Source organism: Leucoraja erinacea, chromosome 5, assembly GCF_028641065.1.
Source record: "Leucoraja erinacea ecotype New England chromosome 5, Leri_hhj_1, whole genome shotgun sequence".
NCBI lineage: Eukaryota > Metazoa > Chordata > Chondrichthyes > Rajiformes > Rajidae > Leucoraja > Leucoraja erinaceus.
In genome coordinates this window covers 48330551-48345060 of record NC_073381.1, presented here as the reverse complement: position 1 = coordinate 48345060, position 14510 = coordinate 48330551, and the positions used below count along the sequence as shown (strand labels likewise).

General features: G+C 42.4%; 1 protein-coding gene across 1 annotated transcript in view; it reads right to left on the bottom strand.

The window, feature by feature from the left end:
• The window catches only part of fndc4a (fibronectin type III domain containing 4a), a 190959-nt gene extending 184371 nt beyond the window's left edge, over positions 1-6588 (bottom strand). The window contains exon 1 of the mRNA XM_055635539.1: positions 5904-6588. Coding sequence (XP_055491514.1) covers positions 5904-5979 — 76 coding nt within the window. The 5' untranslated portion in view covers positions 5980-6588. The remainder of the gene's footprint in view (positions 1-5903) is intronic.
• Positions 6589-14510: the final 7922 nt, after the last annotated feature.

The window sequence follows — 14510 nt, the reverse complement described above, 5'->3', positions numbered from 1 at the left end:
ATTATGCCGATATTTCGACATAGTTACCTTTCAATTCGACGTAATGATCTTTCATCGAAGCTCCCTAAACTTTAATCTTGCCCCTCTCTCGCCTGTCTTGCTGAGTGTTCCCATGTTCTGATTCTATGTGGAAGAAGGAACTGCAGACGCTGGTTTAAACCGAAGATAGACACAAAAAGCTGGAGTAATCCGCGGAACAGGCAGCATCTTCTGAACAGGCTTCTTCAGTAGAAGGGCCTCGACCGAAACATCTCCCATTCATTCTCTCCAGAGTTACTCCAGCATTTTGTATCTATGGTTATTATTTCAAATTCATAGGATTTTCTTAGCTTTTTCAACCCATGCTGGCATTAATCAGAAGGGTGCTATTGCCGAAAGAAAATATCATACACAGTGAGTATTAAGGCTGTGGACGAACCTATTCTAGCAATAAAACAAGGGGCCGGATCCAGTCGAAACACAGAAGCATTTTATTTTATCGGAATAAGAAGGCGAAGTGACAGAGCGCGGGAGAAGCGAACACTGGTTCATGTGTGCGTGTAAACTCGCAATTCATTTTTACTGCGACGTTCCTCTTGAGAGTCCCTCCATTAACAAATGTCAATGACTTAATTCTTGGCTTGTATCGATCTGATTCTGGCATAGAATCAATTCCAGAGAGCTGCAGAAATACGTTCCGTGCATCCACATGGGCAGCCGACGATGCTGAAAATATAACCACCCATGAAGGGACAAGCACTTGGGGAGGAAATAAACGTCAGATTAACGACTACACTTCGAGCCTTGGTCAAGATCTATCGAGGCGTTGCACAGTATTGCAGTATCATGATCCGAAATTAGCGGCACAGTTAAATGCGGTGACCCAAAATAGCATTAGTCCAAGGTGAAGAATACATCCTAAATTCACTAAATGCCTCTGTAGATTAACTCTAGGAGCACTCATACTACCGCGAGTATTATAAATTCAGTCTGTGGACACATTGTTGCAAATAAGACTAGAACAGTGATTTGACACAATCTTCCGTTTGTGCGCCGCTATATTAGAAACACAAGTCCCACGAGATAGCCCGTGCCCTCGTAAAGTCTACCAAAAATGCTGATTGCGGCGATGTTTCAATTACCCAGCTTGACAACGTTTAGAGATTTGTCAAGACATTTCGGGGGATTTTAGTGCCCACGTTCGATATGTTTTATTTTATGAGAAGGAAGGATAGGAAAAAGTACATCTTGCTTAAGTTTAACAACAGTGGAAGAAAAGTGAATGGTGTTTTGAATCAAACCTCCAGTTTTATTAGATCTTCTGCGATAAACGTTTACAGCAACAACAGTAGCTTGACGACTAAGACCCTGTCCCACTTTCCCGAGTTACTCACGAATTCTCACGAGTTTTCCCCTTGATTCAAACTCCGAGATGCCAGCCGTAGGTACTCGGGGCTATTTTATTTTACTCGTGGACATTTTTCAACATGCTGAAAAAAACGTCCCGACTTACCTGATGCCCCGAGTACCTACGGCTGGCATTACGAGCCCTACGAAATATCTACGGACTCCTACGGACATTCTCCGAGTTTGAAGCAAGGGGAAAACTCGGGAGAATCCGTGAGTAACTCTGGAAAGTGGGATCGGGGCTTAGGCGTCAAGCTCCTGTTGTTGCTTCACACGTAACGCGTAGCCTGAGTAAGTTACGAGCTGACATCGGGAACTAGTCTGAGTAGGCACTGCGGGTCAGTATCACTGCGCGTTTAGTAACGGCAGATTTAGTGAAATATATAACTGTACCAGTTTATCAAATTACTCCTTGCCGTCCTCTGAAATAACATAATGAAGTTCTGAGTTATATCAAACTGCTGCAAATAAGCATAAAACCCAATGGTAATTTCAAGTCAAGCTCTGAACACAATCACCAAGGTTCGAAGATAGGCACAAAATGCTGGAGTAACTTAGCGCGACAGGCAGCATCTCTGGATAGAAGGAATGTGTGGCTTTTCGGGTCGAGACCCTTCTTCACACCCATGACCAAGGTTCATCCTGCAATCAAACCTGCCCATTTGTCTTCTCCACCAGCAGAGGCTTCTACCTAAACTAGGAGAGCTGCCCAATGCAAGTCAAGCTACTGTTGGAGTTGTGGTTATCACAGAGACATATAAACCAGTGGCTATCCCAAAATTCCCCATCCCCTGGAAATGTCCTGTCGGCTGGTCCTCGAGTTAGTGGCATTTAGTTAGGTGGAAGGGATGTGGAGGGAGCTTTGAAGGGAGGGAGCATTAACTCAGGACTTCATTAAATCCCATGGTATCAGGTCAAATATGGGCAAGGGAATGCCCTACTGACTATCATTCGCATTAGACGATGAAGCGGTACTTTCTCCTTGTTGATGGAAGGTTAGTAAGCTGCATGGGAGCATAATCTGTGACCACACTGTCACGGTATTGCGAAACAAGCTGGCTGAGCGCCGAGGAACAGAACTACTGTAGTGGATATCTATTAAGTAGTGACAGGACCAGAATGCGAATTAACCTTGCCTTCAACAATATACCCCTCACAGATGACTCTTGGGGTTATAATTTGTGGACAGATCCTCCGCACAGTCCCTGGAGAGCCAAAGTTCCGTCTTCACATTGAACTCTCCTCTATTATGTCGTGTGCTACCACCATACTGCAAAAAGTATCAGCGCAGCTCTAACCTGGACATCCCAGAGGTGCTATAAGCTATTATCACTAATAGAATTGCACTTCCTACAATCTATAACTTCGTAGCGCAGCAAACACTCATTCTTCCATTCGCATTGCCGGGGGAACAACCGTAGTTCAACAAGAAGTCTAGAGTATGCCAAGGCATACATACCAATGATGAGAAGAACTACCTCATTTGTCACCAATGTCCACAACTTACAATGATTTCAAAAAAATATTTTGCATGCACTTCACACAATGTGATTTATATTTCCCCTAGTAGCTATTAATCGATATAGGCATTTTCTTTTTTTTCATATAGTTTTATTAGCAGGATAAATTGGAACCTCGTGATACATTGATCAGCTCTCTCGATTTAAGCCTTTAAGTCTATGATTTGTAGACAGACCATCCAAAGCTTGCATTAATTGTCACACATGTTAGCTTGAAGGATTTGAGTATAGGAGCAGGGAGGTTCTACTGCAGTTGTACAGGGTCTTGGTGAGACCACACCTGGAGTATTGCGTACAATTTTGGTCTCCTAATCTGAGGAAATACATTCTTGCCATAGAGGGAGTACAGAGAAGGTTCACCAGACTGATTCCTGGGATATCAGGACGTTCATATGAAGAAAGACTAGATAGACTCGGCTTGTACTCGCTAGAATTAGAAAATTGAGGGGGGATCTTATAGAAACTTACAAAATTCTTAAGGGGTTGGACAGGCTATATGCAGGAAGATTGTTCCCGATGTTGGGGAAGTCCAGAACAAGAGGTCACAGTTTAAGGATAAGGGGAAAATCTTTTAGGACCGAGATGAGAAAAACCATTTTTCACACAGAGAGTGGTGAATCTCTGGAATTCTCTGCCACAGAAGGTAGTTGAGGCCAGTTAATTGGCTATATTTAAGAGGGAGTTAGATGTGGCCCGTCTGGCTAAAGGGATCAGGGGGTATGGAGAGAAGGCAGGTACAGGATACTGAGTTGGGTGATCAGCCAGGATCATATTGAATGGCGGTGCAAGCTCGAAGGGCCGAATGGCCTACTCCTGCACCTATTTTCTATGTTTCTATGTTTCTATGAATGACCGTCACATATCTCAGTCCTGAATAAAGGACACTGTAAAAAAAAGTAAGATGAACATGGAATTATTAAAGGAATTCAGATTATTCAATCCACTTCCAAACGCTAAATCACACTGTTAAAACTCATTAGATAAACGTGTCACTGGAGGGGCAATCGTTGAACCTGGTTTTAAATAATGGGTAAAACACGTCATCCGCTGCGTGAAGCTGGCCCTTTAAAGTGATGTGGAACCAAATACCCATGTCACATGTGCTCAATCACAACACTGTTGAATACTGAATTTCCATTCCCTCTAAGATATTTCCATCCTTTTCCTAACACCTGTTGGCCTTGCTACATTAAACATTTCCGCTGACCGATAGAATTTAGCAATTACGTTTGATCAATACTGTGCTGGAATTTATTTTCTCTAAAATTTGGTGCTAACCATTTTATTTATTCCAAACATGCATTTTCAGTTCCCTTCTCACCCCACCCCGGCTATCTTGTGTTTTATAATCATTCTTTATGGCCAATGCCACTGCAGTACACTGACTGTTCGGGAGGATGGGTTGACCGACGTCTACTCTCACGTCCTTGGGATGAACTTGACAAACAGTGTTTGTTGGAGAACAGTCGGCTTCACTCATACCCTCTTGCTCGATACAATTTTTTCCCCCATAGATGTGACTCAAAATTTGACGAACTGTGCGTATAAACCATGACCTATTTTCTGCGAATGTAAATTAATTCATAATTATACGAACAATATTCAGAACTTTTGTTATCTAACAAGCAACTCTAAGTCCCAAGCTGCAATTTTGGTACTTGGTTGAAGCAACAGTCATTACAATGGGTAAGTGAAGAACATATTTCATCCATATTATTTTCAATTACCCTGATAATTAATTAAACTTTTTGGTAGGCATCTTCTTCTAAATACACATCGCTACACATGTATGTCATTGCTAATTAAAGAGGTGATATATAAGTCGACGGTGACGATGCAAAATGACGCCCCGTTCTGCACGGTTTTGAGGCTTCATCGGTTCACGCTCAGTGAAAAGCGTTGGCAATGACCGTGCTGGACATCATGACTAACACGGGAGCATAAACCACCATATCTTTCTCCTTCCTCTACCGTGTTGTAGTCACGTTGTATGAAGCCGGAGAATGAAATCCTCCTGAAATGTCTATGCTCATCTCGCTACCTTCACCCCCCCTAACTTCGCGGATGGTTTCCTGACCTTCTCAGACTTTGCAACACTGCTGTTTTTTCCCGTTATCTCTCAGCCTTTACTCCCCAACCTATCCCTTAATCTCCCTTTATCGCCACCTGCTTATTCTTGCTCCTTCACTTTCTATCTGACGTTAGACCACCCGCACTCTTCCACCGCCACACAGTTGCTTCGTTCATCCCTCCTCATCGACCTTTAAAGTTCTCCTATGGTCGGATTTCGCCAGCCCCTAATGAAGTCTCAATCTGAAGAAGGGTCCCGACCCGAAAAGTCGTCTGTCCATCCCGCCATCAGATGCTGCAGAGATACTCCAGTACTTTGTGTTTCGTTCACGATTCTAGCGTCTGCAGTTTCTTGTATCCTCTAATAATCTCGTTCCCTAACCCTATATCACCCCTTACTTTCCAGCCTCCAAGCAATCTTCCACTGGCTTCTCCTTCCTTTTACACTCCCTGTCGCTTCCTCCGTTATCAGCGGACTCATGGCTGTTCCCATCTCAATTTCACTTCAAAGTTGCCGCTTCTCTCGCCGGTTATTCTGCTCAACACCGGTTGCTGCATCTTTCCATCTGTCCGCGGGTCACGGGATTACTTCCTGGTCTCCTTTAACTGCCCTCTTCTTGTCCGTAATTCTGTCTCCCCTATCCCACCCCAAACCCCCATACCCCCTGCTGTTATTTCCATTGCACTGGAAGGGCCGTTCAGCCGAGCCCTGGCCGAGGTACAAGTAATTACGCGGCGACCTGACAGGCCACTCCGCTCCACTCCACTCCGCTCCACACACTCCTCGCTGAGCCGTTGGCGCAGTTCTCCGACCTACTCCCTACTCCCCCCGGTCACTGAACCCGGCTTACATTTATCTGGAGGAGCAGGGCATGCATTCCCGTGAAAGATGATGTTTTTAAGCCAAATACATTAGAACCCACTTACTTGCTGTCACCAGGCGGAATTCACAGCTGAACAACACCAGCATTGCGGAGTTCAAGTACAAAGGGAAATGTGCCATCGCGAATAGTCCCAGTAAAATACACACGATTTGTCCAACGGCTCCAAGCGACACATGAAAACAATCCTAGCGCGGGGTCTACGAGCAGATCTCGGGAGAGAGAAGACGATAAATAATTCTCTTGCTGTCTCCCATTGAGTCCGATGACAGGTTCTCAACCCCTGGGCTCGGGGTGGGCGCACGGCAGTCGAGGTTGGGTGGAAAGTTCGCCAGGATGGGAGACGTTCAGGGGGTAGAGAGAGGGGAAAAACTACCCCTCTGCGATCAGGTCTCACCATTCACAAATGACATGGTGCTGGGCGGCGGATCCAGAGAGCGGCGGCGGGCGGGGGGGGGTCGCTCAACGCAGGCCGACTCATTCACGTGGGAGCGGGCGCACTGCGAGGGATCTCTCGCCTTGTCGTCCGGGAATAAAAAGACGACCCTTTTCCGCGTCGAGAGAGGTAATAAAGATAAGCCCGTCTCCTCAGTGAGAACTGAAACTTCCTCCGTAACGTGAGGGAAAAGACGGGGGTCGGATAAGCCCGCCCGCCGCTGGCAGCGATTGGTTTAGTGGGAAGAGTTGTCTCCAGTGAGCGCTCACTGACGGCTTTGGCTTGGGCTGATGCCACCGCAGTCCGAGCGGCCGCAGGGATCAGCTGGGGGCGGAGCGGCGGAGGGAGGGAGGGAGGGAGGGCGGTCGAGGGAGGGCTGCATTCCAGTCGACATTGAGCATTGGCATCAGGCAAATTGGTAATCGAATTGGTAGTTGAATCAGGGGGAGAGTGAGAGATCATTTAAGATTGGCGGTACAGTTAACGCAGCCACACCAGCACCAGTAACGTTTTGAAATGAAAGTGAGATAAATAAACTTAAACCGCCGCTGGCGTTGTTAAGAGCCATGCCAGATGAGAAGCTGCCGATCCAATATGATGGGGCATTTTGATGGAAATTCCAGAGTGAGCTGTTTAGAGAAATGCTTCAATGGCGTACCTGTAACCCCCCCCCCCCCCCGCAAAAAAAAACTGTTGTGCCCGAGTGTGAAACCAACATCTAATATCACCCAGATCTAATCCGGCTGGAATGATCTGAAACTGACCCTTCATCAAAGTCAAAAGTCAAAGTCAAAGCATCCTTTATTGTCAATCAGACCTTTCGGTCTGAACGAAATTGTGTTGCCTTGCAGTCATACATATAATAACATAACAAAACACATAATAAACACAAATTTAACATCCACCACAGTGAGTTCACCAGCCACCTCCTCACTGTGATGGAAGGCAAAAGTCTTAAAGTCTTTGTCTCTTCCCTCCTTGCTCTCCCTCTTCACTGAGGCGATCCAGGCCTCTGATGTTGTGACCCCACCGGGTGAGGGTGATCATTGCAGATCAGTTCCACTGAAACACGAAGGGTTTATTGTAACAGCTCATCGTCATTGTTGTCATTGTTGTACAACGGGGCCTGATTTATAAAAGTTTATAAAAATTTATTTGGGGAGGGATAATCGATGGCTGTCGAGAAGTGTGCCCCTTAACATCTGAAGCAATTCAACTTCACTGTGCTACGCAGCAGACCAAAGTGACTCGTTGAAAAGATACAGTGATGTTGTCCACCAAACTACCCTCAGACAACATAGAAACATAGAAACATAGAAAATAGGTGCAGGAGGAGGCCATTCGTCCCTTGGAGCCAGCACCACCATTCAGTGTGATCATGGCTGATCGTCCCCAATCAATAACTCGTGCCTGCCTTCTCCCCATATCCCTTGATTCCACTAGCCCATAGAGCTCTATCTAACTCTCTCTTAAATCCATCCAGCGACTTGGCCTCCACTGCCCTCTGTGGCAGGGAATTCCACAAATTCATAACTCTCTGGGTGAAAAAGTTTTTTCTCACCCCAGTCTTAAATGGCCTCCCCTTTATTCTAAGACTGTGGCCCCTGGTTCTGGACTCGCCCAACATTGGGAACATTTTTCATGCATCTAGTTTGTCCAGTCCTTTTATAATTTTATATGTTTCTATAAGACCCCCCCCCCCCCCCCTCATCCTTCTTGCTAATGTGTTTCTCATGTTGCTGATGGAATGTACCAGGCCTCCCAAAGCAAAACGTTAGAAACATTCACAGTGAAAAAAATGGAGTGGGTGCCTCATTCATATATCAATATAATATGTTAACCTACCAGGAAGCTACCATAGTAAAGACAGTTTAAGCGTTTACACACATTTGAACTTCACTGTGATAGAATATCGCGATTGCATTACCAAACCGATCACAGGTTCAATCACAATAGCTAAAGAGTTCTGTAATATTTAATAGAGGATGATTGCATCAAAATGTAATATCAAATGGTGAATAAAACCCAAAAGGCAGACTGCAATATCCTGAATGAATAAAATATCAAGACAGTGCATTTAAATGATATATTTTAGAGCTACTAATTTAAATTTAAATTCCAGTCACTGTTTTATAGTCAAGTTTAATAACCAGCTTGTGCAAAAAGGTATGAAAACTGGCAAACAAATGTAACTGTTTTAGGGGTTATTAAGGAATACCATTGGTCTACTCCATAATTATCCCTCAACCATTATCAAAATCTAGTTACATGGCTTCTACTACATTTCCATTAACTCTGCAAAAAAAATTCTCATGTTAATCAAACAAGACTTTGTTTTGGAAACCATGTTGATTTTTAAATTATATTTAATGCATTTAACTCCTCGTCATTTGTTTCAATTCCATTATCTTTCCTCTCATTGTTTAGTAAAAGCATTCGACAAGGTTCCACATGGTCGGCTGCTCTGGAAGGTTAGATCGCTTGGGATCCAAGTAGAGAAAGTTGAATGGATAGAAACATAGAAACATAGAAATTAGGTGCAGGAGTACGCCATTCAGCCCTTCGAGCCTGCACCGCCATTCAATATGATCATGGCTGATCATCCAACTCATTGACTTTGGCTTCATGGAAGGAAGCAGAACGTGATGGTGGAAGGTTGCTTCTCGGACTGGAGGCCTGTGACTAGTGTTTAAGAGGGAACTGCAGATGCTGGAGAATCGAAGGTTACACAAAAAAGCTGGAGAAACTCAGCGGTTGCAGCAGCATCTATGGAGCGAAGGAAATAGGCAACGTTTCGGGCCGAAACCCTTCTTCAGACCTGTGACTAGTGTTGTGCCTCAGGGTTCGGTGCTGGGACCGTTACTGTTTCTCATCTACATCAATGATTTGGATGAGAACATACATGGTAAGATTAGCAAGTTTGCATGTTTAGGTTAGTTTAGAGATACAGCGTGGAAACAGGCCCTTCGGCCCACCGAGTTCACACCAACCAGCGATCCCAGCACATTAGCACTATCCTACACACACATGGGACAGTTTTACACTCATACCAAGCCATTTAACCTACAAACTTTGGAGTGTGGGAGGAAACCAAAGATCACGGAGAAAACCCACGCATATCATAGGGAGAATGTACAAACTCCGTTCAGACAGCACCCATAGTCGGAATCGAACCCGGGTCTCCGGGGCTGCAAGCGCTGTAAGGTGAATGAGAAAATATTTAATAGGAATTTGAGGGGTAACAAAGGGTGGTGGATTTATGGAACAAGCTGCCAGAGGAGGTAGTTGAGGCAGGAACTATCCCAACATTTAAGAAACAGTTAGATAGGTACTGTACATGTATAGGATAGGTTTGGAGGGATATGAATCAAACACGGCAGGTGTGACTAGTGTAGCTGGGACATGTTGGTTGGTGTGGGCAAGTTGGGCCAAATGGCCTGTTTCCACACTGTACACTCAATGGATCTCGTAAGTTGACTGACCTTTTGTTTCCAGATTTTCCTATTACTCTTTCTATTTGGCCTGGATATTAACTCTTATCACTCTTCTGGAACCATCTTTACTTCAATTGTGTTTTTGAACATAAATATAAATTGAGATTTTTTTAATCTTTCTAATGAGTTAAATATTTTCCTAGATTTTTTTCCTAAATCCATTAATAGACTTTCAAACCTCATCCACTAATGAACTATTTAATTTATTCTTTACTTAAGTATTCAACATTTCTGCCATTTCTTTGTTATTGGCTTTCAGTTTATCTAATTTGTCAGGGGGGCTACACAGATTTGTTTTCATTTCGTTATGCCTGTACCTTAAGAGCACATTGTTCCTTTTTATCACTTTTTTTGATTATTTGATATTATACTTTCCTTTTGCCTTCCCAATGTTTTATTTAAACATTGAATACTTGCCCTTTTTTTTGGATTTGAATACTTCTTGCAAGTCCTTTTATTTTAGATTTGATTTTGTTTCAGCTCAATTATGCATTGGCTTATTATTATTCAGTTACTTATGCTTGAGTTTTAAAGGAATAAATTTAATTGAAGTCCACATGATTCAATTTAGTGATCTCTTTATTTTGTGTGATTTTATTCCATTTTATCTCATTCATTCCATTTCCTTTGCTAAAACTTTTTTTCACTCTACTCTTGTGGTTCTGCATTTCTTTTGCATGAATCGTCCATTTCTTCCTTTGTGCTCTTCATAAGTGTATATGCATCTTTAAAAGGCCATGATTTTTGTTTTATGTGAAATTATCATATTTTACAGATAGCAAGGTTCTGAAGAAGCCATAATAATAAACAGTTCATTTTACATGCTCGTATGGGCAAAAATAGAAAAGATGTGCACATTGTATGTAAAATTATTTCCTCACATGGTATATTAAAAAAAAAGCAGAAAACCAATCCAATTATCTTACATTTCTTTGGCTGCTACAAGAAAGTGTGACAGCTCCCTCCTCTCAGATGCCGCTCTGATCCCTATCAGTGGCTGACAGGTCAGGAGAAGCCAATCCTCAGCATCATTGGTAACAGCTGGGTCCAATTAGCTGACATCAACTTGGCCCACTGGAACCTTGTCAGCCTACTCCTTATAAAACCTCTGGCTGTTCAGGCAAAGGTGAAATCAAAACCATCCCAATATATGTTACATGTTATTTTGCAGTATCTCACTGAGCTCAGATTTTGGATAATTTGGTAAGTCCCCACATTTTTTAACAGGTTTTGCCATCAATTCACTCTGCTCATTCTTTTTCTCATGGTTATTATTACCTATGTTGTGTCTTCCACTCCCCTTTGCTGTTCTTCCAACTGACCAAGACATTTTCCTATCCAATAATTTCAGGTAGGAATAAATGCATAAAAAAGAGAACTGAATATGTATGCTTATTTTTTTACAGGTGGCAATGTTCAACGCAGATATGGTCATTTCTGTTTTCATACTGGTAAGTACATGACAAGAGATCCTTTTTGAAGTGGTGATAAATGCACGCAAGAGTCACTGGAGTGCAAGAGTAAGAAATATGTTAATTAGGTTTGCACAGAAGCAGCAAATGGCTTTGGTACTTTGGAAATGTACTTCAAAATACTGTAAATTAGTTATAAATGGTTGCAGGTAACATGAAGGTCACATCAATCAATAATGTCAGACGATGTTACAAAGGCAATTGCTGAGTTAAAGGGTTTCCAAAGGGAAAAGGATGGTTTTGTTCTTTCAGTGGATACTTAAGCATGAATCATATGGTGTAGGTCTGGAGTTGCATATGGACCAAACCGTGTAAAGCCGCTCACTGTAGGACATTAGCTTGTACTAGAAGTTGCACTGGGTATGGATCAGGCACTGTGGAACAAATGTTGGAAAGTTTAGCATTAGGTTTCTGTACTAAATTCAGTTTCAAAAATTGCTACTGCGGAATTCTAACATACTTCTAGGTGGCTAGTCCAATACCTAAACTGCAGTTTATGATCATAGTTTAAAAAGTGGGAGTTTGTAAAAGACTAATGCTGCCTCAATGAGCACTGACCTAGAAAAACAATTCAAAAGGATAGTATGTGCAACCAAAGCATTATAATTAATGATTTAAGAGAAGTCTCTGTAAATAATTATTCAACACAATATCAAGTATATACATGCATTTGTCTCTTTATTCTGTAACTAATGATATTAATTTTATTAATGTGTATAAGCTGTGAGCTTGTAATGCATATTATAAGCTTATAGATCCACTGCCTGTCATTGCCAGGCACCCGGGTTCAATCCTGATCTTGGGTGGTGCCTGTATGAAGTTTGTGTTTTCTCCCATTCCTCCCCCCCCCCCCCCCCCCCCCCCCCCCCCCAACTTGTCCATTTAGTCCAAGATGCCTAATCTTAACCCACACCTGGCCCATATCCCCTCTAAACCTTCCCTATACATTTACCTGTCCAAATGTCTTTCAAATGTTCATAGGTGATAGGAATAGAATTAATCCATTTGGCCCTACTATGCCATTCAATCATGGCTGATCTATCTCCCCTTCCTAACCCGTTCTCCTGCCTTCTACCCATAACCCCTGACACCCATTGTTATTGTATCTGCCTCAACTACTTCATCATATCAACCACCCTTTAGTTATTGTATCAGATCAAGTTTTCAATTGTAATTATTCTGATGACAAAAGTTTCAATAATGCTGCTTTCCAAGCTGAAACATAAATCATATTCTGTACCAAGATTCAAGAGAGTTTATTGTCATGTCATGAGTTGATTGACACCAATGCCATTTCTAGACCGGTTCACTGACTGTACAACATATGTGGAATTAGTAAGTTAAAGTTTTCTCTTCCATAACAAATTTATTAATGAACATATGATGCTTTATTTTGCTGAACATTTTCAGAAAGGCTCACTTATAAAAATTAAATCTCTTTCCAATATTTAAACTTGTTGAAAGATATGTATTCAGTTACTGTGCGTAGAAAAGTGTATGTAACAGCTTCATTGCAAACTGTAGAACATTTCATTCCATTAATTGAAGCCATGGCAACTTGGTACTTACCGCACAGAAGTAAAAGCGATAGCATGTCATATTAATACCAGAGTATGTTTAATGGCCCTTAGTTTTAATGTGGAATTCAGATAAATTTGTGGCTTATCTAATGTGGTACTCAATAAAATAACATTGCAGCAAAAGAGCCATGAGGAAAATGTAGGTCATTGTGTTAAAAATGAAAAGACAGGATTGAGTTTCTTTGATTACTTTCTCTCATCTTTCCCAATAATCTTTTTTAGAATTAGATTATTTGCAGCATATTTTAAAGAACTTTAAAAGTGAGCGAATCAGTAGCCAAATTTATATCTAAACAACAGTTATAAGAAAAGAAAATCAGTGGCATGTAAAGTTGGCCCACAATTAATTGTCAGTTTTATGTTGTCAATTAAAATTGTCTTCTGTACTTTTATTGTGTTCTCACTATCTGGATTCATTTTTGTTTAAAATTCCATAAATGAAAAAGCCAATGAGAGGGCATCGACTGTTAACTTTTAGTACAGATAAGAAATTTAAAGGGAATCCAGGTCATTTTTGAGGCAGGAGTTGGTTTGCACCATAACCAACCTCTCGAAGCACTTCACTATGACGGATGTAAGTGCTGCTATACTGTATAATTGAGCCAAGTTTTCCAATGATCCAATAGGGTGCCATTATGAGAGATGCATATTTGAAACATGTGGGAACCTCAAACCACATGCGAGAGGTTTAAAATGTCCATGAGTACCCCAGCAAGTTGGTCTGCACAGGTAGAAGTAAACCACTAGAAGAACTCAGTTGGTCAGGCAGCATTTGTGGAAGGAAATGGACAAAAGGCATTTTGGATATCCACAGGTCTGCATAGGTCTTTAGCAGTCAACTGAGTACACCGACTGAATTGGTCATGTTTTCTAAATGACTACATTCTTTTAATATAGGATGCAGGTATCCCTCTATAGTGCTGCACTCTGTGGTCTCCATTCAAACTATTCTATTTTTCCTCATCACAACTTGCTTTCTCATCTATCCGAGTCAGCAATTTTCACTAATTAAACACCTTCATTGATTGGGGGGTGCGATAGGGGGAATGTGAGGAGTGGGGGTAGGGAAGTGTTATGGAGGGGTGGGGGTTGGGAGGGGAGAGGGGTTATGGAGAGAGGGAGGGTGTGACTGGGGTAGGGGATAGGAGAGGTGAAGGAAGGAGTGGGGAGGGGAAAGACGAGAGAGGGTGAAGAGCTGGGTGGGGGGGAAGTTCAACTTGCCAAATTATGTTGGGGGACCAGGCCTCTCATGTGACAGGGACCCAATGGGTTCCACTTGGTCTAGTAGATGATAAATAGTTCTTGCCTTAACACTAATAACTGGCACCTCACTGGTTACTGATTGACAAACCCATAGTAACCCATTTATCCTGACTTTCCTGTTTTTGATTAGTTAGCCAGAAGTTAATGTTTGTAAGTCCTCAGAGCAGAATTGGGCCACTCAGCCCATTGAGTCTGTCCACTCCGCCATTCAATCATGACTGATCTATTTTTCCCTCAACTCCATTCAATCATGGCTATTCTATTTTTCCCTCAATTCCATTCTCCTACCTTCTCCCAATAATCAATGATACCCTTACTAATCAAGAATCTGTCGAACCACCTTAAAAATCCCAATTACTTGGCCTCCACAGCCGTCTGTGGCAATGAATTCCCTCTGGGATTCACCAC